The sequence below is a fragment of the Megachile rotundata genome, chromosome 7, assembly GCF_050947335.1.
Source record: "Megachile rotundata isolate GNS110a chromosome 7, iyMegRotu1, whole genome shotgun sequence".
Classification (NCBI taxonomy): domain Eukaryota; kingdom Metazoa; phylum Arthropoda; class Insecta; order Hymenoptera; family Megachilidae; genus Megachile; species Megachile rotundata.
Genome location: NC_134989.1, coordinates 10,359,506 through 10,383,962, shown reverse-complemented (window position 1 = coordinate 10,383,962; position 24,457 = coordinate 10,359,506). Strand labels below are relative to the sequence as shown.

General features: G+C 35.9%; 1 protein-coding gene across 2 annotated transcripts in view; it reads right to left on the bottom strand.

The window, feature by feature from the left end:
• The window catches only part of alpha-Man-Ia (alpha-Mannosidase class I a), a 627,691-nt gene that overhangs the window by 74,809 nt on the left and 528,425 nt on the right, over positions 1-24,457 (bottom strand). The window contains exons 3-4 of one of the 2 annotated variants that reach the window (XM_076533837.1): positions 23,507-23,930; positions 3,397-3,612 (exon numbers count right to left, since the gene is read on the bottom strand). In XM_076533837.1, coding sequence (XP_076389952.1) covers positions 3,397-3,612; positions 23,507-23,860 — 570 coding nt within the window. In that variant the 5' untranslated portion in view covers positions 23,861-23,930. The remainder of the gene's footprint in view (positions 1-3,396; positions 3,613-23,506; positions 23,931-24,457) is intronic. The other variant, XM_076533836.1, reaches the window with a different exon arrangement.

The window sequence follows — 24,457 nt, the reverse complement described above, 5'->3', positions numbered from 1 at the left end:
AAATATATGTATCAATTGTCACAACAGTATGACAATAGTAATTCTACGCGCAGTAATTCGGTGTGTGGTAATTCTATGCGTAGTATTTCCACGCGTGATAATTCCACGCGTAGTAATTCCATGCGTGGTAATTCAGTGCGTGGTAACTCCACGCATGGTAATTCGACGCGTGGTAATTCTACGCGTGGTAATTCTACGCGTACTAATTCCACGCGTGGTAATTCCACGCGTACTAATTCCACGCATGGTAATTCTACGCGTAGTAATTCCACGCGTGGTAATTCTACGCGTGGTAATTCCACGCGTGGTACTTCCACGCGTGGTAATTCAGTGCGTGGTATCTCCACGCATGGTAATTCTACGCGTAGTAATTCCATGCGTGGTAATTCTACGCGTAGTAATTCCACGCGTGGTATTTCTACGCGTGGTAATTCTACGCGTGGTAATTCTACGCGTAGTAATTCCACGCGTGGTAATTCAGTGCGTGGTAATTCTACGCATGGTAATTCTACGCGTAGCAATTCCACGCGTGGTAATTCCACGCGTACTAATTCTACGCGTGGTAATTCTATGCGTAGTAATTCCACGCGTGGTAATTCAGTGCGTGGTATCTCCACGCATGGTAATTCTACGCGTAGTAATTCCATGCGTGGTAATTCTACGCGTAGTAATTCCACGCGTGGTACTTCTACGCGTGGTAATTCTACGCGTGGTAATTCTACGCGTAGTAATTCCACGCGTGGTAATTCAGTGCGTGGTAATTCAGTGCGTGGTAATTCTACGCATGGTAATTCTACGCGTAGCAATTCCACGCGTGGTAATTCCACGCGTACTAATTCTACGCGTGGTAATTCTACGCGTAGTAATTCCACGCGTGGTAATTCAGTGCGTGGCAAATCCACGCATGGTAATTCAGCGAGTGGTAATTCAACGCGTGGTAATACACGAAATGGTAATTCAACGCGTGGTAATTCGACGCGTGGTAATTCGATACGTGGTAATTCGACGCGTGGTAATTCGAGACGTGGTAGTTCGACACGTAATAATTCCACGCGTAGTAATTCACCAAATCCCAGCACAATTTCTATAATAATAGAAACAACTCAGCAGTAAAAATATAATAAAAAATGATAGTACCAGATATTAAAAATATGATAACAGAAAAAGTCTCTCTCAGCCATAATAAAAAAGTAACATAAAATAGAAGTGTAAGAGTTATCGAAAGTCCTCGGTCATAATTCCAAGCAAAGTTAAACGAACACATTCGATGGGATAATTTCGAACTTTATTTTTAACGAAAGAGAATTAACGAAACAAGAAATAACTGGAAATTGTGAAACTGTTTTCACAATTACAGTATTAATTCGAGGTTTGGAGTCGTTAAAATCCTTTCGAGAGAAATTCAAGTGGAACGACTAGTTTCAAGTTCGCAAAGGGGATTACAAAGTTTAAAATATACCGGGCGAAAATTAATCTGCTACTCCCTTTGTCCTTGACATGTTGAGGGAACAAAGGAAGACAAACTGCAAGTACCATAATATCCTTTAATTTTCGCTTCATTTTCGAGGAAGGAACTTTAACCATTTTTTAACGTTGATCATCGTTTAACTTTAGATTGAATATCTTTCCCTTTTCCTCAAAGATATTGTAATTATCGTACTGGTATAAAAGACGATATAATTTTTAATAAAGCGCTTTTGTTTCATAAATCTGTAATAGTTCGTGCATGTTAATCTCTGTTATAATTTTTGTGCGTTTAAGAGTTATGACTAATACTAAAAGTATGAATACTGTTTCATTTATTTTATGATTTTGCAAAGAGATTTGTTCCCTCAAGAGAATCGAAATACTTGTTTCCTATTTCCCAATTCATTTCACACATCCAACACAAAAATGGTTGCAGTTCGGGAGATTCAAGATTCTATTTTTCGAAGCACGTTCGGAAGTCTCTCTTAAATTATCTCGCAACAATTTCAAGGACCATCGAGCTGTTCGGGTTCGAATTCAGTCTGAAGAGGGATTCGAGTGAGGGAAGATCGCGACGTCTTACCCCCGTCGGGTAAAGTAAACACATTTTCGCGAGGTTTGGCAAGGAAAAACCGACAGCCAGTGGATTTCGATGGGTGTGTGCACATGCGACGCGACGGAAGTCCGCGTTCCATCGGGATTTGCAGTCAGCTCGGCACAGAGAACTCGATGAAATTGCTTTCGCTGCGTGCGTCGAACGCTTCTTTCCAATATGTCTGTGTTTATTGAGAGATCAACGCTCTTTCGAACAACCGACGAATTTTATGGAGTCACGGTCACGTTTATGGCGGGACGTGTTACCCCAAGAACAAGATTTACCCCCAACGACCGGGAATATTGACGATTCTGTCTGGATACTGACTTTTCAAGATCGACCGAGATGTGGCGACTTGGAAAATTCTTTCACGAATATACTCACTGAGGAATTCTCTCTTTCTAACACATCATTCATATGAAAGTTCAAAAAATTGTGGTTGCTGAACGTTTATGTATTGAACGTATGTTACATGTGGATATGTAGATGTATGTATGTATACGTGGACATGTAGATGTGGACATGTAGATGTGGGCATGTAGACGTGGACATGTAGACGTATGCATGTATATGTGGACATGTAGACATATGTATAAATATGTGGACATGTAGACGTATGCATGTACATATATGTGGACATGTAGACATATGTACAAATATGTGGACATGTAGAAGTATGTACCTATGTGGATGTGGACATGTAGACATACGTACGTATATGTGCACATGTGGAAGTATGTATGTAGATGTGGACATGTAGACATATGTACGTATATGTGCATATGTAGATATATGTATATAGATGTGGACATGTTTTACCATCCTTTGAAATAGCAATTTTTAACTGATTGACCACATTACTTTACTCTTCGAAAGATGACAAGCTAGTATCTTTTAAATAATTTTTATAGTACATTAATACACATTTAGATAATTTTTCATCTTCACTCTATAATCATTTGATATGGCAAAAAGCAAAAAATAGTAGTAATGTAGTTGTACTAAAATTAGTTAACTGATAAATATTTTAGAATGCAACAAAATTTATAATAGTTAAAAAATTGTCCATGTATCGCTAACAAAATGGGTCGAAGTAACAATAATTAATATAGCCGGGTATAATGAAGTCCATCTTTACTAAGCGAATCGATGCGCGCATAAAATATTCACGCAACGACGAGGTAGAAAATGTATCGTTAATATAATTTTCAGTGGCCCGATACAACTCGACCCAGATGAAAATCGTCGATTTCAGAAATCAAAGCTCTTCGAATTTATTCTTGACTTTCATGGAAGCCATCGATAGAAAACGAGAAAGAATAATAGGTACTCACGATATCGAAGTCGAGGTTCTCCGCGATCCAATCACGACCCTGCTTGAATTCGTCGTGAAGACCCATGATGTAAAGAGTGTCGAGACCATCGACTATGGTTGCACCCATGTTCGAAGCACCGAAGATGCTGGCACTGTGACCTCTCTTCGAGATCGGTCTTAGTTCGTTTTTACCCCAAGCGTATCTCACGTAATTGTCCCAGCCATGTTTCATCATCTGAAATAAAAAGAACAATTAACCTTCATCGTTCGAAGCTTGTTATTTATTAGCTCTATTTTCTTGAATTGTATTTTATTTGAAATTCGATATTTTTAAACTGGATCTGCAAGCTTAAATTCCGGCTTTGCATTAATGACACGAAAGCTTATTTCCACGTTTCTGAATTTTTAAATGATCAAATCTTTAAATGGACACTCGATCAAATTATATTTTTGAATTTTTAAACAGAGTTGTAAAGCCGGGTCTTGAACGAATGAAATTTAAATTGGGATGTGACACATATATTTTTGAATTTATAAATAATTCCAAAGTTATCAATTTTCAAATTCTTAAATCCCCAAGTTTGATAATTACATATTTCTGTATTTTTATCAGAATTTTCGCTGAATTCGCAAGTTTCTTTGACCAGTTATTAAAACGCAGAAATTGGAAATTTTTGATCGGAAATGGAAATTTTTAATTGGAAAAATGGAAATTTTTGATTGGAAAAATGGAAATTTTTACTCTGCAGGTCAGATTTCTAAATTGTTCCACAAAATCTGAAATTACATTCATAAAAGCCTAACAAATCATTAAAAAATTATTTTCTCTTTTCTCTTAACCCTCACACAATAGTATTTTAATTCGGTGTGTGGTAATTCTATGCATAGTAATTCCACGTGTGGTAAGTCAGTGCGTGATAATTCGACGCGTGGTAATTCGACGCGTGGTAATTCGACGCGTGGTAATTCGATGCGTGGTAATTCAATGCGTGGTAATTCGATGCGCGGTAAGTCGACGCGTGGTAATTCGCCGAGTGGTAATTCGATACGTGGTAATTCGACCCGTTGGAATTCGATACTTGTCAATTCCACGCGTGGTGATTCTACGCGTGGTAATTCTACGCGTGGTAATTCTACGCGTGGTAATTCTACGCGTAGTAATTCCACGCGTGGTAATTCTACGCGTGGTAATTCTACGCATGGTAATTCTACGCGTAGTAATTCTACGCCAGGTGATTCCACGCGTGGCAATTCTACGCGTAGTAACTCCCCGCATGGTAATTCAGCGAGTGGCAATTCAACGCGTGGTAAAGTGTATTTTAACCTCCTCTATATTTCATGCATCCATAAAAAAATTTCCCCTCTAAACTTTCCCGCCTAAACCTCCAAATTTTTCCCGAACTGTCGTGACGCTAAAAGCTTCGAGACCCAATGAATAACATCGAAGCATAAAACGCGAGAAGAAATTTGCAAAGGTTCATAATTCCGTCCAAGGGATTCGTCAAACGTGTCATCGTGAACGAAAATAATGGCTCTGTCGTTGGTTGTGGACAGCAACGCGAATCGTAGCGAGAAAAACGAATATATTAGCCTGTCTGGCCGTTCGTTGACCATTATTCCCGTTCTCTTTGATTTTTCGAGCCATTTGCCGGCCTCTGCCAGTCCGTGGCCGCTTCATCACGTTTTTATGGACGTATAATTCAGGGGTAGTATAATATCCGTGGGTCCTGGCCGATGGCACCAACAGAAGCGAAGTCCTTCTCTCTGCCCCTCTGTGGTCATCGTGCAGGCGGGTAGAAAAAAAAAACAATAAATCGCTGGGAAGGGCGAAAGAAAGAGAGGCCACTAGGGGGTCGAGGACGGGTAGCGTTTTTTTTCACGCGGTCATATTCATGACGGATGGAAATGGAACGAAGTTCGACCGGCACTCACTATTTCACCGATGAACTTTACAATATTTATTCCTTCTCCAAGATGACTCGTATATTGCATATTGGTCATATAGTGAAATGGTCGTATAATAAGAAAAGTCCACAGTAATACTAGTAACATAGTAATTATAGTATTCATAATAAAACTAGTGAAAGTGTAATATAAGAGAAATCTCTATTATACCTAGTAGAACTAGTAGAACTAATAGTATAGTAAAATGATGGTTTGAGAAGTCACGTGACATCATTTGAATAACATTTGACATTCTCTTAATCCACCAGTATAATGCTTCAATATCAAATAAATCCATATCATCGTTCGAAATTGATCGAAAGTATCGAAGAGAATCAGGAAAAGAGCTGTATGTCCCATTTTTCCGCGAAAAGCAATTCTCCAACGAGCCAGTTTTCATCAATCGAATCCCCCAGTCGAGATCGAATCACACGCTGACTGATTCTCGATGCATCGCCGCGTGTATGCACGCGATGCAAGTTTTTCGCGAACGGATCCAAGTGGCTCTGTGAAATTTCTCGTTTTATTTAGCCAACCCCGGTATACGCTCAATCGACTGGCAAGGGTTCCTCTCTCTTTCGCCCTCTTTCTTTCTCTCTTCATATTTTGCGAGCCACGTTGGCCGTTTGCGTTTTGTTTATTAATGAAAACGCGCCGTGTGGCAGGGTTGAAAAGAAACTCCCCCTTTTCGCAGCCCTCGAGATGCATCCCTCGAGTGGCCTCTCGATGCTTCCACGTTAGCTTATCCGGCAAATTGGCTGCAACTTCCCTATGCCAAACAACTTTTCTTCCCCGTGGGTATTCAGAATTTCTGGATATTAATGAATTCATTGGAGCAAATAGAAGTTGAAGAATGATATTGAAAGTAGGCTTTGTAATTTTCACGCCTGGAATTTTTGAGTTGGGGTTTGAATTCAAGATTGAGGTGCTTTTTTCTGGATTATTATTCACAATACTTAATCTTGGTATTAAACTTACCAATATGTTCAATCTGTTAGTTTCAAAAGTCCAATATTTTGAAGAAATAAAATTCTTAATTTCTGAATGTCCTAAATTCTTAAAATCTCAAAATTGTAAACATTTCTTAAAGTTCCAAAGCTGTCCAAATTTCTCAAACTCACAAAATTGTCAAAACTTTTTAAAGTCTCAAAGTTGTAAAAATTTGTCAAAGTCCTAAAATTGTCCATATTTCTCAAAGTCCTAAAATTGTCAAAAATTCTCAAAGTCCCAAAATTGTCAAATTTTCACAACTCGACAAAATAAAAAATTTCGAACGTTATCAACGTTCCCGAACACCACCTGCCCAAATCCCAAATCCTGAATTCTCGAAAACCGCATTACCGATCAATACGACACAAATAACGCGATCACATTCGAGTCAATAATTCAATATAATCATTAAACATCGGAACCGCAGTATCAGCAACATATGTACCGAACATTAGTCTCCATAGAGAGTGAAGCATCAAAATTTATCTGTCCAAATGTGTACACGAATAACATCGCAGCCATCCATATTACGACACAAATTATAACATGCTGTAACCTTATTTCAGTATATTGTCATCTTATTCAGGAATAGTTTGTTCTCGAAGAGAAGCAAGCAATATCAGCAACATATGTACCGAACATTAGTCTCCATAGAGAGTGAAGCATCAAAATTTATCTGTCCAAATGTGTACACGAATAACATCGCAGCCATCCATATTACGACACAAATTATAACATGCTGTAACCTTATTTCAGTACATTGTCATCTTATTCAGGAATAGTTTGTTCTCGAAGAGAAGCAAGTAATATCAGCAACATATGTACCGAATATTAATTTCCATAGACAGTGAAGCATCAAAATTTATCTGACCAAATATGTACATGAATAACATCGCAGCCATCCATATTACGACACAAATTATAACAGGCTGTAACCTTATTTCGGTACATTGTCATCTTATTCAGGAATAGTTTGTTCTCGAAGAGAAGCAAGCAATATCAGCAACATATGTATCGAACATTAGTCTCCATAGAGAGAGAAGCATCAAAATTTATGTGGCCAAATATGTACATGAATAACATCCATATTACGACACAAATTATAACATGCTGCAACCTTATTTCAGTACATTGTCATCTTATTCAGGAATAGTTTGTCCTCCAAGAGAAGCAAGCAATATCCGGAGGCAAAATAACCTATCGCGTAGAAAATAATCGAACGAGACCGCACGTCGTACACGAGTTCCTCCGCTCCTGTTGTCGTTCCCTTCGTATCCTTTCCCACCGGGCTAATGGTTTAATCCTAACACGGATGTTAACCAGATTACCAGCCGAGAGCAGCTCCTCCTTCCCGTGTTCCCTGTGGTCGGTGCAGAACAAATTAGTCGCGATTACGTGGATAACGACAAAAAGGGTCGAACGTCGCGATTCCAGCAACCAGCCACCACGATGGCTGCCTTCTGCAATTTTCTGCTACGTCGCTTCCTTCCACGGATGCCATCCTCCTGGATTCTTCCTCCTTTACCGTCCTATCTGCATTCCCGCCAGATTATTCTGCTTAGGGTTTACGCCACATCTGCCGCGGCGATGTTACGTGTTTTATAAATGGAGAACGAGTTTAATTATGGCTACTTAAAATTCGTCGCCCCGGGTATTCACCTGGGGAATTAGGGTCACTCGGTCCGGCAAGAAGTGCTTCGGGTATTTGTGGACCGGAGAATATTTAATCTCTGATCGACGGAGGCTGGGGTTATTGACGGGTCACTCTTATTTTTGGGGGTGTAATTTTGGAATTTTGGGGGTTGGGGATTTGGAAGGTTTGGGAATTTGAGGATTTGGGGATTTGGGGATTTGGGGATTTTGGGAATTTGAGAATTTGGGGATTTGAGAATTTGGGAATTTGGGAATTTGGGAATTTGGGGATTTGAGAATTTGGGAATTTGGGGATTTGGGAATTTTGGGATTGTGGGATTTGAGAATTTGGGAATTCGGAGATTTAGGGATTTGGAGATTTGGGGATTGGAGAATTGGAAAGTTTGGGAATTTGGGGATTTGGAAGTTTGGTAATTTGGGAATTTGGGGATATGGAGATATGGGGATTTGGGACTTTGGGGACCTTGGGGATTTTGGGATTTTGGGATTTGGGAATTTTAGGATTTGGGAATTTTGGGATTTAGGAATTTTGGGATTTGGGAATTTTGGGATTTTGGGATTTGGGAATTTTGGGATTTGGGAATTTTGGGATTTAGGAATTTTGGGATTTGGGAATTTTGGGATTTTGAGATTTGGGAATTTTGGGATTTTGGGATTTGGGAATTTTGGGATTTGGGAATTTTGGGATTTGGGAATTTTGGGATTTGGGAATTTTGGGATTTGGGAATTTTGGGATTTGGGAATTTTGGGATTTGGGAATTTTGGGATTTGGGAATTTTGGGATTTGGGAATTTGGGGATTAGGGGATTTGAGGATATATGGATTTGGAGATTTAGGAATTTGGGAATTTGGGGATTTGGAAATTTGGTAAATTAGTAATTTGGGAATTGGGGAATTTGGGGACTTGGGGATTTGAAAATTTTGGGATTGGGGGATTTGGAAATTTGGTAATTTAATAATTTGGGAATTTGGAGATTTGGAAATTTGAAGATTTGGGGATTTGGGAATTTGGGAATTTGGGGATTTGGAAATTTGGTAATTTAGTAATTTGGGGATTTGGAAATTTGAGGATTTGGGGATTTGGAAATTTGGAAATTTGGTAAATTAGTAATTTGGGAATTGGGGAATTTGGGGACTTGGGGATTTGAAAATTTTGGGATTGGGGGATTTGGAAATTTGGTAATTTAATAATTTGGGAATTTGGAGATTTATGGATTTAGAGATTTGGAGATTTGGAGATTTGGAGATTTGGAGATTTGGGGATTTGGAAATTTGGTAATTTAGTAATTCGGGAATTTGGGGATTTGGGCATATGGGAATTTAGGGATTTGACAATTTTAAAATTTGGGAATTTCCAAATTTGGGAATTCCAAGATGTGAGAAGTTCATAATTTGAGAAATTGGAAATTTGAGAATTTTAAAATTTTGGGTATTTGAGAATGTCAAAATTTAGGAATTTGAGAATTTGTAAAATTGGGAATTTGAAAATTTGAGAATTCTTGGAATTTGAAAAATTGAGAATTTCAAAATTTGAGAACTTGAAAATTTGAGACTTCAAAAATGAATAAAATTAGGGTAAAAAACTTCGCGAGTAAAAAAATTTAAAAACATGTAAACTTGAAAGAATCTATATTTGTTCGTTCACCCATCAAATCCCACTCTCAGCAATTATCAATACACCGTTTGTAATTTTTTGATGCTCCAAAGATTCGTCGAGAGTACTTATAACGAAGATCTCGAGCACCGTTAACGTGCACTTACACCGATTCCATCGCGATGAAAAAGTTTCCATTCGAGGGAAACAAGTTTCGTTTCCATTGCCTCGGATACAAAGAAACCGGAATTGTAAGCTGTTCCGCTTGTATCCAGTAACAGAAATGAAATTCAGGGAACACCTTTATTAAAGAAGTTTGCCGCACGATAATTTCTTCGTACGTACAAGCGAATGCAACTTTTTGAAAACAGATATTGCTTACTGGTCAAATTAAATGGCAAACTTTTGCCAACGACCGGAAGGCATTAGTGTTTTTAAAAAACAGTTTAATACTCCCACGCTGAAATTGAATTCTTGTTATTGAAGAAAATGTCTCTGTTCTTTATTTCTCGACATTCTGTAACTGCAAACTTATTTCATTTCACGAACTAAAATTTCTTATTGTATTTTACAATACAATTTTTTATTTTATGATAGTTGGAAGATGGTGTTCTTTATTTGGATGAAATATTTAAAGGATATTAATATTGTACATTTTATATTTTTTTTTTGGGAATAGTTATACGAAGTCTCTTCTTATATTGCCGTCGTAGGGGTTGTGTGCAGCCTTACATACGATCGATCTTGATAAAATCGAATCTGAACGTTATGTAATGATCGATAAAAGACTCCAAAAGTTTCAGTCGAGTTTCCATAGCCCAAGAATCACGATACAGGTCCGAGTTTTTCATAAGCCATATCGGAAACGAATAAACCGGCAAATATTCACGGTTTGACATTCTTCAGGAGAATTTAATGGAGCCACCGCGAATGCGAGCTCGAAAACAGCATAATATCTTGGCGTCGAGCGAATCATAAACCGACTATGGCTTTTACGAGAGAACAACCGCTCTTTAAACGGTTTTGCGATCTCGATCTTGGGACACGATAGACCACGAAGACATCGTCAATATTTTCCTTTGCTCCCTGCAGTCCTTCGAGGATAGAAAATGTACGGGAAAGAGAGAAATAGGGGTGGAAATTCGAGGAAGAGGGTTGAAGTGGCTTACACAAAATGAAAACAAGGTTATGTGTATGCAAGATGAGAGGCAACGAAATGTGTATAAAAATGAGGGAGAAGGGAGAGGAATAATGGGAAAAGGGAAATTGGGGGATGAAGAGAGAATTGTTACGGAAATATTTAGGTAATCGTACGGTTTTTAATATTGTACTGTTTTGAGATGATGGAATATAGTATGAGCTACTAGGTACTGTTTTTGGGGAACTAGAAGAATCATTTGTTTCAACCTAACATAACGTAGATAGGGAAATTATTGTAATTTATTATGATAAAATATTATACTAAAATACTCTAATTTTATTAATTTTCAAAGATGAAAATTATCAAGTCCTCAAATTCTCAAATTTTGAAATCCTCAAATTCTCAAATTCTCAAATTTTGAAACTCTCAAATTCCCAAATTCTCAAATTTGGAAATTCTCAAATTTTGAAATCCACAAATTTGGAAATCTTTAAATTTGGAAACTCTCAAATTTCTAAACTCTCAAATTTGGAAATCTTCCAATTTGGACACTCAAATTCCCAAATTCTCAAATTTTGAAATCTTCAAATTTGGAAATTCTCAAATCTTGAACTCCTCAAATTTGGAAATCTTCAAATTGGGAAACTCTCAAATTCCCAAATTTTCAAATTTTGAAATTCTCAAATTTTGAAATCTTTAAATTTGGAAATTCTCAAATTTCCAAACTCTCAAATTTGGAAATCTTCCAATTTGGAAACTCTCAAATTCCCAAATTCTCAAATTTTGAAATCTTCAAATTTGGAAATTCTCAAATCTTGAAATCCTCAAATTTGGAAATCTTCAAATTTGGAAACTCTCAAATCTTGAAATCCTCAAATCTTGAAATCCTCAAATTTGGAAATCTTCAAATTTGAAAACTCTCAAATTCCCAAATTCTCAAATGTTGAAATCTTCAAATTTAGAAACTCTCAAATTCCCAAATTTTCAAATTCTGAAACTCTCAAGTTTTAATAGTACAATATTAATACCACCTAATTTTGATCTCCCCCATTCCCATAATCAATGCCATATTTTCTGCACTCCAAATGAACCCAAATCAGTATTTTCAAAAAAAAAAAAAATCATCAAACCTCCAGAAAAAACATTAAAGTCCATATGCAAAATATAAAAAGAAGTGAAATAGAAATATTCTGAATTTCGACTCCTCCTATTTCCATTTCCTATTTTTTCCATTCATTTGTCGTTCGAATTATGTTCCCCCTCGAGCGTTCTGAAGATCCCCGTTCAATTTCTGACCTCGTGTTCACGGCATCCATGACAATGGTAGCGACGAGCTACCAATCGCGAGATTCCCGTGGAAAAAGGCGGACACTCGTACCTCCTTGACGTTTAATGATATCCGGTAACGAGTTGACGCTATAATTGGGCTCATCCTGGCGTGAAGATGAGTTCCCGCCTCGGTGCTCTCGCCGATCCTTCGGGAACTCGAGAGGATACTGCTCTATATACGCGTATTTCGCGTGCTATCCGAGGCTGGACACCGAGCTGAACGTAATTTTACGCTGAACGGATAAGAAAAATTGGCACGAGATAGAATGCCGATCGAGCCTTTACGGAATTCAAACGATCCACTTTGCAATTCTGGGACTTTTTTTTAGGGTCTCAATTGCTTCTCTTTTTAGAGGACGTTACTTTTTTTTGGATGTGAAAATTGGTGTAGTTATCATTTTTTAAATAGTTGGTTTTGTTGTTTGTGTAACGTATATCACATATGTCACACATGTACATTATATGTCACTTATATCGTATGTAGATGTGCATTACATGTTTATGTATTAGGTATCGTATGTACCATGTGTGTCATATGTATGGTATGTACCATATGTACCGTATGTGTCATATGTATCGTATGTCGCATATGCATCATATGTATTATGGATACCATATACTTCTTATGTAACATATTATACTTGTCGTACATTCCATATGTAGCATACGAATCTTATATCATATGTATCGTATGTCCCATATGCATCATATGTATTATGGATACCATATACTTTTTATGTAACATATCATACGTGTCGTGCATTCCATATGTAGCATACGTATCTTATATCATATGTATCGTATGTCCCATATGCATCATATGTATTATGGATACCATATACTTTTTATGTAACATATCATATGTATCGTGCATTCCATATGTAGCATACGAATCTTATATCATATGTATCGTATGTCCCATATGCACCATATGTATTATGGATACCATATACTTCTTATGTAACATATCATACGTGTCGTACATTCCATATGTAGCATACGTATCGTATATCATATGTACATGCAACATGTTGTATATCATATGTGCCATACATTTCATATGTACAATATGTATCATTTAACGTGATGTGTACATGATATGTATCACATGTATATGTATTTACATCATATGTATATCATGTGTGTATGTATCACATATATATGTATTTACATCATATGTATATCACGTGTGTATGTATCACATGTATCATATGCATCATACACATCATGAGTATTATACATACCACATGTGTCACATGTGTACTCAACAATTTTATGTCGATTCCGAATAATGTCAATAATTTTATCAACACACATGGTGCTTTTATTAAAGACATCCTCAAATTCAATTAAAATAAATTGCACATATACAAGTTTTCTTTATATTACATATTATTTCATTTTTTACATACACAACAATATAACTAATAATTTTCAACGAAGACAATATCATAGGTGCAATTTTATTTCTCACAGTCATCTACAAATTACTTCAGAAATCTCTAACAAAACAGGTAATCAGTGGACGCATTAAGCAGATCCGCTGAAACTGTAGCAAATACTATTAAACCTGATAAAAAAGACGTCATTATGCAAGTAGGAAACACGCGAAACAGGTATTCAACCTGTCCACACGGGACGTGCGACCGGTAACACCATGGGAACGAAACACCAGGATGGTTCACGAAATTCCGCGTGCTTAGACGCCTAACACCATGTATGGGTAGCACATGGAAACACGTATAGCTGCTGGAAGATATAGTGTGGTTGTCAATTACGAGGTTAAATAGTGACATATGATATGTGGACGATATGGGAATTTTCGATGGGTAGACAATTTTTAAATTTGGTAATTTGGGGATTTTGGGGTTTGGGAATTTAGGGGGATGGGAAGTCAAGGATTTGAGAATTTAGGGGTTTGGGAATTAAGGAATTTAGGAACTTAGGGACTTTGGAGATTTGGAAATTTAGGGGTTTGGCAATTAAGGAAATTTAGAAATTTAGGAATTTGGAAATTTAAGGTTTTGGGAATTTAGGGATTTGGGAATTTTTAGGATTTGGAAATTTAAGGGATTTGGAAATTCAAGGATTTGAGAATTTAGGGGTTTGGGAATTCAAGGATTTGGAAATTTAAGGTCTTGGAAATTTATAAATTTGGGAATTTTTAGGATTTGAGAATTTAGGGGTTTGAGAATTCAAGGATTTGGAAATTTAGGGAGTTGGAAATTTAAGGTTTTCGGAATCTAGGGATTTGGGAAATTTATAAATTTATAAATTTAAGGTTTCGGGAATTTATCATAGTATTAAATTAAATTAGATTAAATTTAGTATTAATCTTCAATCATCCAATTGCCCTGATATCATCAAAAACCCCACCTACCTCACCCAACATCGAACATATGATACCCATATGTGGTAAAATATCATCTTCAATTTTCCCGCAAAATTTTACAATCAAACTATATCATCCCCCACCTAAACACCCCATAATCTCGATCATCCGTTTTTTGCGTAAAGATTGACTGCACACGACAGGGGTTTCTTAAGAGAAGGGTAAAAGGCAAAGACAAGGAAACCGGAATTCTACACCGACTACGACCCTCCGGAGGTATACTATAATTATGTCTTTGTTTATTGTGATGGGTCGAGCTCGCATTGTGCCGCTTCGGGCTAATAGCGTGAATTATTCTTCGCCTGACGACCGACACCCTCATCCCCTTGCTTCCAGCCATCTTGTTCTCTGATCTGTGAATGAAAGCTGCTCCCGCAATGCTCGCGACGATTTCTATCTTCTGTTCCTGGCCATGTTTTGGCCTTTGAGTACAGATACAGAGAGTGTGTTGGACGGCTGAAGGGTTGGCAAAAGGGGAATATCGTTCTTTGAGGGTGAAACGTTTTGTCTTCTATGATCTTAAACGATTACCGTCATTCCAGACATTTTTCATGCGATATTTTTTTGTTGGAACATTTTTGTATTGCAAGAGTTTTTCTGCAGGTAGTGTTTTGAACAATGATAAGATCTCTTTGTGAATTTTAAAATTTTTTTTGGGAAATGTTGGTCAAAAAATTTGTGTCATTTTATAAAATAGAAATTTGGTCATTTTTTTGGATATTAAATCACTTGAACATTTCGTGTAAAGTATAAGATACTAAATTTTATCATTTAATATTGAAAAGCATAAAACATTAAATTCATCGATTACTATGATAAATTTAATGTTTTATATTCTTTTATGCAAACATTTTATATAAAAGAATATTGAACCTTAGATTTATCAAACATTTTGTATGAAGGAACAGGAAATATTAAATTCTGCAACCAATTGGTATAACAGGTTATAAATATGAAATTTATTGAACATGAATAAAAATAACTTAATATAAATAGGCGAAGAATTATTAACGTTTGATGAATTTCATCTTAGCTGTCAATTTTCATGAGATCACAGATGCTCTATTTGAAGAAAATAACTTTGAAAGGTAATATTTTTTGAGGTTATTTGTGAAGGTTTTAAAATATTTCTAGTACTATTAAATATTTAGAAGATAAAATAAATTTGAGTTCAACTATTTCTGTGAAAGGTCGAATAAAGTAGTTTGAAACTATTTTTACATATCCACAGATGTACATACTCATATATCCACATATTCATATATTTAGATTTTCACATATTCACATGTCTATATATCCACTTATTCACATATTCACATATCTGTATATTCACATGTCTATGTATCCACTTATTCACATATTCACATATCTGTATATTCACATGTCCACGTGTCCATATATCCACGTGTTCACATATTCACATATCCACATGTCCATATATCCACATATGTACATATCCACATATTCACATATCCACATATCCATATATCCACATATGTACATATCCACATATGTACATATCCACATATTCACATATCTATATATCCATATATCCACATATCAATATATCCATATGTCCACATATCTACATATCCACATATCCACATATCCACATATCCACATATCCACATATCCACATATCCACATATCCACATATCCACATATCCACATATCCACATATCCACATATCCACATATCCACATATCCACATACTCATATGTCCACATATCCACATACTCATATATTCATATATCCACTCATCTACATATCCACATATCCACATCCTACTTAAAAATAGCACATCAACGTCTACCTCACATATACACAATACTAGCAAAAAAAGATTACGAACGAAAAATGTCGAATTTCTATAGAAATTTCGATTCCCACAGAACGTATGGCACACATCATACGATATACATTTATGGAGCTGTTTTTCTACTGGCCGAAACACCATTCCCACACACCATCGTCCATCCTTTCTCCATCTAACCTTCCACAGCACGCCTCAGTGAATTTCTCATTAGCCAGGCAGGGTTCACGATTTACGGAACACCCTGTACCCCTCTGCCACCCTTCTTTCTGTGTTCGTCCCTTCCGCCGTCTATCGTTTCTCCCTTAACCAACGTCTCATTAAAAGGAACCGCTTCCATTGTGCCAAACCCGTTCATTCGACGGACAATGCGACTTTGTCGGGAGGTGCATTCGTTCGAACGTCATCGTCCAAGCCAGACCGGAAATGGTAATCAGAATCGAACGAGATCTGCTTTTAAATAATTTTTACGGGCTTTAAACTCCGCACACATTTATCGATTGTTTAAAAATTTGAAAACATACAGCAAAATTTTTAGGTAATGTTAAACAGTTTTTAACTATGTTAATGTTAAACAGTACACTAATTACAGTGTGCAAATTAGTCAATTTCTGTTTTAGAAAGCTTGCAATACAACGCATGACTCACAGTTTGCAAACATCCTTGAAAGCGTCACGAAGCTACAATTTACTTCCCCATAGAATATCCCGAATCACCGGTTGACAACACGAGGCTGTGCTTGAGATCTCATTGCTTTAGACGCAGCACTACGGTGTCATGGATTTTCTATGGCGTCGGGCGAGTATATTCTCAACCGGCGTGCAATGTTAGTATACACGAGTCGCATGCGTGCCGATAATTAGAGGCAACGTTAAAGCGTGATCCCTAATACGACGGGATTAGCGATCGTTTGAGTAACAACTCCGCTGCTCGGCCCGTGTAATCAGATCGACGTCGTGCCGAATCGATTCTGACGCCATTCGAGCCCTGTTACACGAGCTTTTGGAGTTAGAGAGACGTTCGACGAGAAATCCAGGTCGAAGACTGGTTAATGTTACTACGGCCAACATGGGAAGGCAACTTTTGCCCGGGCATTACCGGCAAAATTGATCGTTATCGGAACTTACGCTGTTCCGTGATATAAACTTCATCATATTTTTGATTAAGTGCTTCCATTAAGTGACTATATTTATGATTATTGGCTAAATCATTTGTACTTCTCATTAGTGAAACTTGGTTATTTCTTTAGTTGGATTTAATTTGTTACATACTATGTAACTGTATGAAGTCGCATATTAAGTATGTACACATATGTGTACATCTTGTGTACACATGTGTGCACCTCTATATTAAGCAGACACATATGTGTATACTATTAAAAATATTTTATTATTTTGAAATGTACAATGTACGTGTATAAAGTGTATTAAGTATGTACACATATGAGTAGCTTTATATTAGCCAGGCACATATGTGTACATCTTGTGTACACATGTGTGCACCTTTATATTAAGCAGACACATATGTGTATACTATTAAAAATGTTTTATTATTTTAAAATGTACAATGTACGTGTATAAAGTGTATTAAGTATGTACACATATGAGAACCTTTATATTAGCCAGGCACATATGTGTACATCTTGTGTACACATGTGTGCACCTCTATATTAAGCAGACACATATGTGTATACTATTAAAAATGTTTTATTATATTGGAATGTACAATGTACGTGTATAAAGTATATTAAGTATGCACACATATGTGTACCTTTATATTAGCCAGGCACATATGTGTACATCTTGTGTACACATGTGTGCACCTCTATATTAAGCAGACACATATGTGTGTACTATTAAAAATGTTTTATTATTTTAAAATGTACAATGTAAGTGTATAAAGTATATTAAGTATGCACACATATGTGTACCTTTATATTAGCCAGGCACATATGTGTACACTATTTAAAATGATTTATTAATTTGAAATGTATAATGTAAGTGTATAAAGTATATTAAGTATGCACACATCTCTACAATAAACAATTACATGTACCAGTTAAAATGTTTTATTATATACACATATGTACACATATGTACATGTCCATATCAAACAGTTATATACACATATATGTCATGTATATATATACTATTCAAAATATTTGTTATTCGATAATAATAATAACATATATAAAGTAAATATATATTGTGGACTTAGCAGTATAAATATCCCACACATCAAGCAAACATAAGCTCAGATAAAATCGCGAAACGAACCGCAGTCAAACAGAATGTCAAATTGATAAAAATTGCATACGGTGGCCAAAATTCCGGGGCAAAGAGACGCAATTTAAAATCACAGAGATCCCGAAAACGTTTGTAATTACATTTGCATGTTTGTAGCCAAGGACGAGCAAAACGAATCCGTGATTGCGCGACTTTAATTAATTTTTTGACGCAAGAATAAAAACGCACGGGGCGTTTCTTTTTATCTATGCACGTTTGTTGGACGCAGCCGTGAACAGTAAATCGAGATCTATTTCGAACGCGGTTTACCCATTTCGTGAATTACACGAGTCCACTCGCAAAGCAAATTGCTTCGTTTGGAATGAACGATATGTACCTTGCTTGGCCGAGAGACGTATAAGCCTGGTACATAACTCGGCCTCAACATTTCGAAACCATGAGAGCTCACCGTATTTGCAGCAACGTGTTACTGCGGATCCAATTGCACGACTAATTATAATCGACTCTAGTAAAAATTGTATAGTGATGTGAGGACGATTAAACATGCAATTTCGATTTCAACGAAATATTGAAGAGCTATTAAGGAGACGTGAGTCACCATTTAAACGTGGAACTGATTTGAACAAAACTGCTGCTCCATTTTCCTTGCCTAGTATTGGTAATAGAGTTGATACCTTGGAGATTGGTTGCAGGTTGATAGGTATGCTAATTACAAGAAGTTGCTGGTTTAATTAACTCAGTGCTAACTTTAGCTTTCAAGTTCAAGGAGGACTTCATCTCAGGTCAAAGGATTTACAAGTTAAGATACAACAAAAATTACGTTCATATTATAAACTTGATACACTATATACATTTTTCTGTCATAAGCTACAGAACCATTGGTAGACTATCACTTCATATGCAGCTATGACTTCATATAATCATGCATGTCGAAAACCATGTTTCAGAACCTTGCTATAGCTTCACATAAACATGGATGTCAAAAATTAATTTTCAGAACTTTTGGTAGTTAAATGTGCTTATGTAGATGTAGCTCCACATACATATTCAAAATTGAGTTTCAGAATTCTTAGTAGCTAATGAATGTCATTGCTGGTGTAGCTATAGCTCCACATAAAGACACCTATCAAAAGACATATCAAAAATTCAGTTTCAGAATTCATAGTAGCTAATGAATGTGACTGCTGACGTAGCTATAGCTCCACATAAAGACACCTATCAACAAATGAGTTTCAGAATTCTTAGTAGCTAATGAATGTCATTGTTGGTGTAGCTATAGCTCCATATAAAGACACCTATCAAAAGACATATCAAAAATTCAGTTTCAGAATTCATAGTAGCTAATGAATGTGACTGTTGACGTAGCTATAGCTTCACATAAATACACCTATTAAAAATTGAGTTTCAGAATTCATAATAGTCAATGAATGTGAATGATGCTGTAGCTATAGTTCCACATAAAGACACCTATCAAAAGACATATAAAAAATTCAGTTTCAGAATTCATAGTAGCTAATGAATGTGACTGTTGACGTAGCTATAGCTTCACATAAATACACCTATCAAAAATTGAGTTTCAGAACTCATACTAGCCAATGAATGTGATTGATGCTGTAGCTATAGCTCCACATAAAGACACATCAAAAGACATATAAAAAATTCAGTTTCAGAATTCATAGTAGCTAATGAACGTGACTGCTGACGTAGCTATAGCTCCACATAAAGACACCTATCAAAAATTGAGTTTCAGAATTCATAATAGTCAATGAATGTAATTGATGATGTAGCTATAGCGCCACATAAAGACACCTATCAAAAGACATATCAAAAATTCAGTTTCAGAATTCATAGTAGCCAATGAATGTGACTAGTTATGTATCTGTATCTCCACTTAAGCTCCACATAAGCATACATAACAAGCAGATAACACTTATACAATAGTTACTAAAGGGAATATACCATTATTTGGAAGCACCCTGTACACGAAGAGATAGCAGCAATATGACGAATCGAGCAACGAATAGACAAATCTGGCGTAGCTTCTCTGATTTCGAATTTAATCGACTTTCGCTCGATACCCTGTATCCTGCCGGGTCAGACTTTATTGAAGAACGGTCAACCGTGCTATTATCCAGTTTATCGAACCGATTTATTGGCCCCTGCTGAATGCAGTCGTGCTTCGTATCTCTAGAACGTTTCTGAAATAGTAACGGCGTAGGAAAGCTTATTCTCCGATTGAATCTTCATCAGTTTCTATGTACCTTATACGCAAATTCAACATATCTAGCGTCAGTGTGAAATGCACAATTAATAAAATTAATTTTTTATTTTATTCTGCGTTGCATGAATAGCATGTTTAATTTAGGTTTTATCAACAATTTTAGTTTTGACATTATTTTATTTTGGAATTGGTTTAGTTAAAATTCATTAATTTAAGAATTATTTAAAAATTAGTAAAGACAAATTTATTAAGTATTTAAAATTTACTGATAATAAATTTATTAAATTTTACTGAAAATAAATTTATTAAATATTTAACAAATAATACAATAACATGACACGCTACAATGACATAAAATAAGTAAAATTATTTTCTTAAATATAGCTTACAAAAATATTAAACACCATTTATGAATCACTAAGGATGTATAATAAAATATTTAATCTCTCTAATAAAAAAATTCTTGTATAATAAAATTTTTTATTTAATTTTTAGATCAGGTAAATAGTGAATTTGTGAAACGAGGAGATGTGAGTACCAATAAAAGCGCAAATACGAATACTTTCGGTAAGGAAAATAAATTGAGAGAAATGGAGGAATTCCGGTGTGGAGATAGCACGTCAGACTTCATCCAGTCGAAGTTGAAGTGAAACCATTACCGCGTAATTAATTTAGCAAAGAGCAATAAACTGGATATCCGCGATAATTCTGTTCAAGGAGCAAGATCCAAGCGATAATGAATCAATCACATTAAGACCCTTCGAAACTCAGCCGGAACGATTATCTCTTTGAAAGTTCGCCCGTTTTCCTGCACTTTCCTTCTCTTTGCTGCACTCCCTTGATATCCTACGGGTCCATTCCTGTAAATCTATTTCAAACTGGTCGTTTATCGTCCTCCACATCAATCCCTTTTGAACGATGAATTCGTCTGAAACTGGGTTTCGAAATTGAAACTGTTCCGTACTATGATTGTGGCTTTGTGCGGCTACTATCTGACTGATGGAATTTGTTTAAATTAACAAACAGAATTGGACGTCCATCTAAACAATTTTCGATCGAAAGCAAACATTGCACCGACGGGGTAATCAATGGGTCAACGGTGAACGACATAGCTCGATTTTTTTAACCACCGCATATGGGCTTTGGAAAAAGTTTGAAAAAATAGTTGGAAATGTTTGGGGAGAACGTGGAAGTCATTTGTTTTGTATTGGAAATTGTGTCTAGCATTGTGGATGAAGTATACTCTTGGGTACTTGTGAGTAGTTAATTTTTTTAATAGAAAAATTTTACATTTTTTGGTACAATTTTGGGAAGTTTATAATTTTATAAATTTTTTTATTCATACACCTTGAAATTTTTTAATCTCTCAAATATTCAAAATTTTTAAATTCATTGATTTCCAAATTTGTAAAATATTGAACTAAAACACTAAATTGTTGAATCTTCAAATTCCTACATTTCCAAATTCTTAGAACTCCAAATACCCGATCATTCGAATGCTAATTTCGTAACGATACTGAAACTCCATGGAATTAAGTAATCGTTCAATCACTGGCAGCATCTAAAATTAACGTTTCCATAGCCTGCAGAGCTTCAATTACATCTTCTTGAAATGATAGATAATTTCAGTTATATCAGATGCGTTCGAAGATCACGTGTTATCAGCAAAAATCAAGGCTCGAAATCACTTACCTTTATCCAATCACTTTAATACGGTTTTAATGAACAAATATTATTCTTTGAGTCTTACCCTTCCATACTGGTCTTGTAAAGACTGCCTTTCGTATCTACTTATTTTAATAAATCGTGTAAATTGCAAATATGTATAATGTATGCATATGCAAATGTATACACATATGAACATATGTGAATACATATGTGTACAAAGCCACTAATATTTTAAAAAATGAAACAAAATAACTTTTAATAGTTGCAATTATCATTTGTTATCAAACATTAACTGAAAATTGTAAATAATGTATAACGTATGCATATGCATATGTATACACATATGAACATATGTAAATACATGTGTACAAAGCTACTAATATTTTAAAAAATGAAACAAAATAACTTTTAGTAGTTGCAATTATCATTTGTTATCAAACATTAACTGAAAATTGTAAATAATGTATAACGTATGCATATGCATATGTATACACATATGAATATATGTGAATACATATGTGTACAAAGCGATTAATATTTTTGAAAATGAAACAAAATAATTTTCAGTAGTTGCAATTATCATTTGTTATCAAAACATAAACTAAAAATTGTAAATAATGTATAACGTATGCATATGCATATGTATACACATATGAATATATGTGAATACATATGTGTACAAAGCGATTAATATTTTTGAAAATGAAACAAAATAACTGTCAGTAGTTGCAATTATCATTTGTTATCAAAACATAAACTGAAACATCTCAAATACATACTCATAACATCCTCTATATCGAAAACAAATAAAAACCATACTAATATGTAGTATTACATATGTATTTTAAAATAAAGTAAGCTACGTATGTATTTTAAACTAAAGTAAACTACATATGTATTCTAAAATAATTAACAAGTACACACCTTCAAATTAACATTGCAATAAATAAATAGTACCCTAAATTGAAGTAATATTACAGGTACACAGATCGTGTCAATACAAAGAGACCTATCAAAGACCTTTTCGCAGTATATTCACAGCTAAATCAGAGCCAAGTTTCCACCCAAATATCTCCAGCAATTCCAAAATGCATTTCAATAATTAGAGAAGATGAGAACGCGCGTAACAGCAGCTTACCTCTTTGATCTTCTCGCGACGCTGGTTAGTCACGTCATCCAGAGGAGGATTAGGCGGTTTAATGACGTAGGGTCCAGGAACCGGGATCGGCGGGGGTCCAACCGCGGATGGTTCGGATTGTCTGTGTTTCAGGTCCACCCGATGATCTTTATCCTCGGTTTTCTGTTCATCTTGACCCGGTATCGCGTTGTTTTGCATCCACGAGGGGTTCAACTGTTCGACGCGTTCCTCGGGCGCGGAGCCTCGCTCGACGACGTTCGCCAAATCGTGACGCGTGACGAAAGTGCCAGTCAGAAGGACGATCAAGATCACGGACAATAGTCCGCTGATCGCCAACCTCTGCATCAGCCGCATTTCGTCCAGGCACTTGCTGCACTCCCACAAGCCGCCCGGAGTCGCGGATGTTGCGCTCGTATTGACGGAGCTGTGTGGATTTCGATCATACAGCATGTGTACTATTGGGGGATCGATATGCGATTGCATATCGTGTGTTCGAGGCGAGTTAACACGTTCGCTACTGTGGAGGATTTTGATGGATAGATTCTATCGTGTGGGGCTTTTGAGCGCTGCTTGCAATTTGCACTGTTTAGCATTTGGAAGTACACCATTTTTGGAAGTTTTGGGAAGATATAATTTGGGAGATTTGGAAATATTTTTTTTGGAAGTTGTAATTTGGGAAGTGTGTTCTTGGACTTTATTTTATAATTTATGGACTTGGTGTGCAAGTTATAAGTTACATGCTTGATATGCAAATTATAGTTTATATAGTTGGTCTGCAAGTTATGACTTACATAGTTGGTTTGCAAGTTTTAATTTATATACTTGGTCTGTAAGTTATGACTTACATAGTTGGTTTGCAAGTTTAAATTTATATACTTGGTCTGCAAGTTATGACTTACATAGTTGGTTTGCAAGTTATAATTTATATACTTGGTCTGCAAGTTATAACTT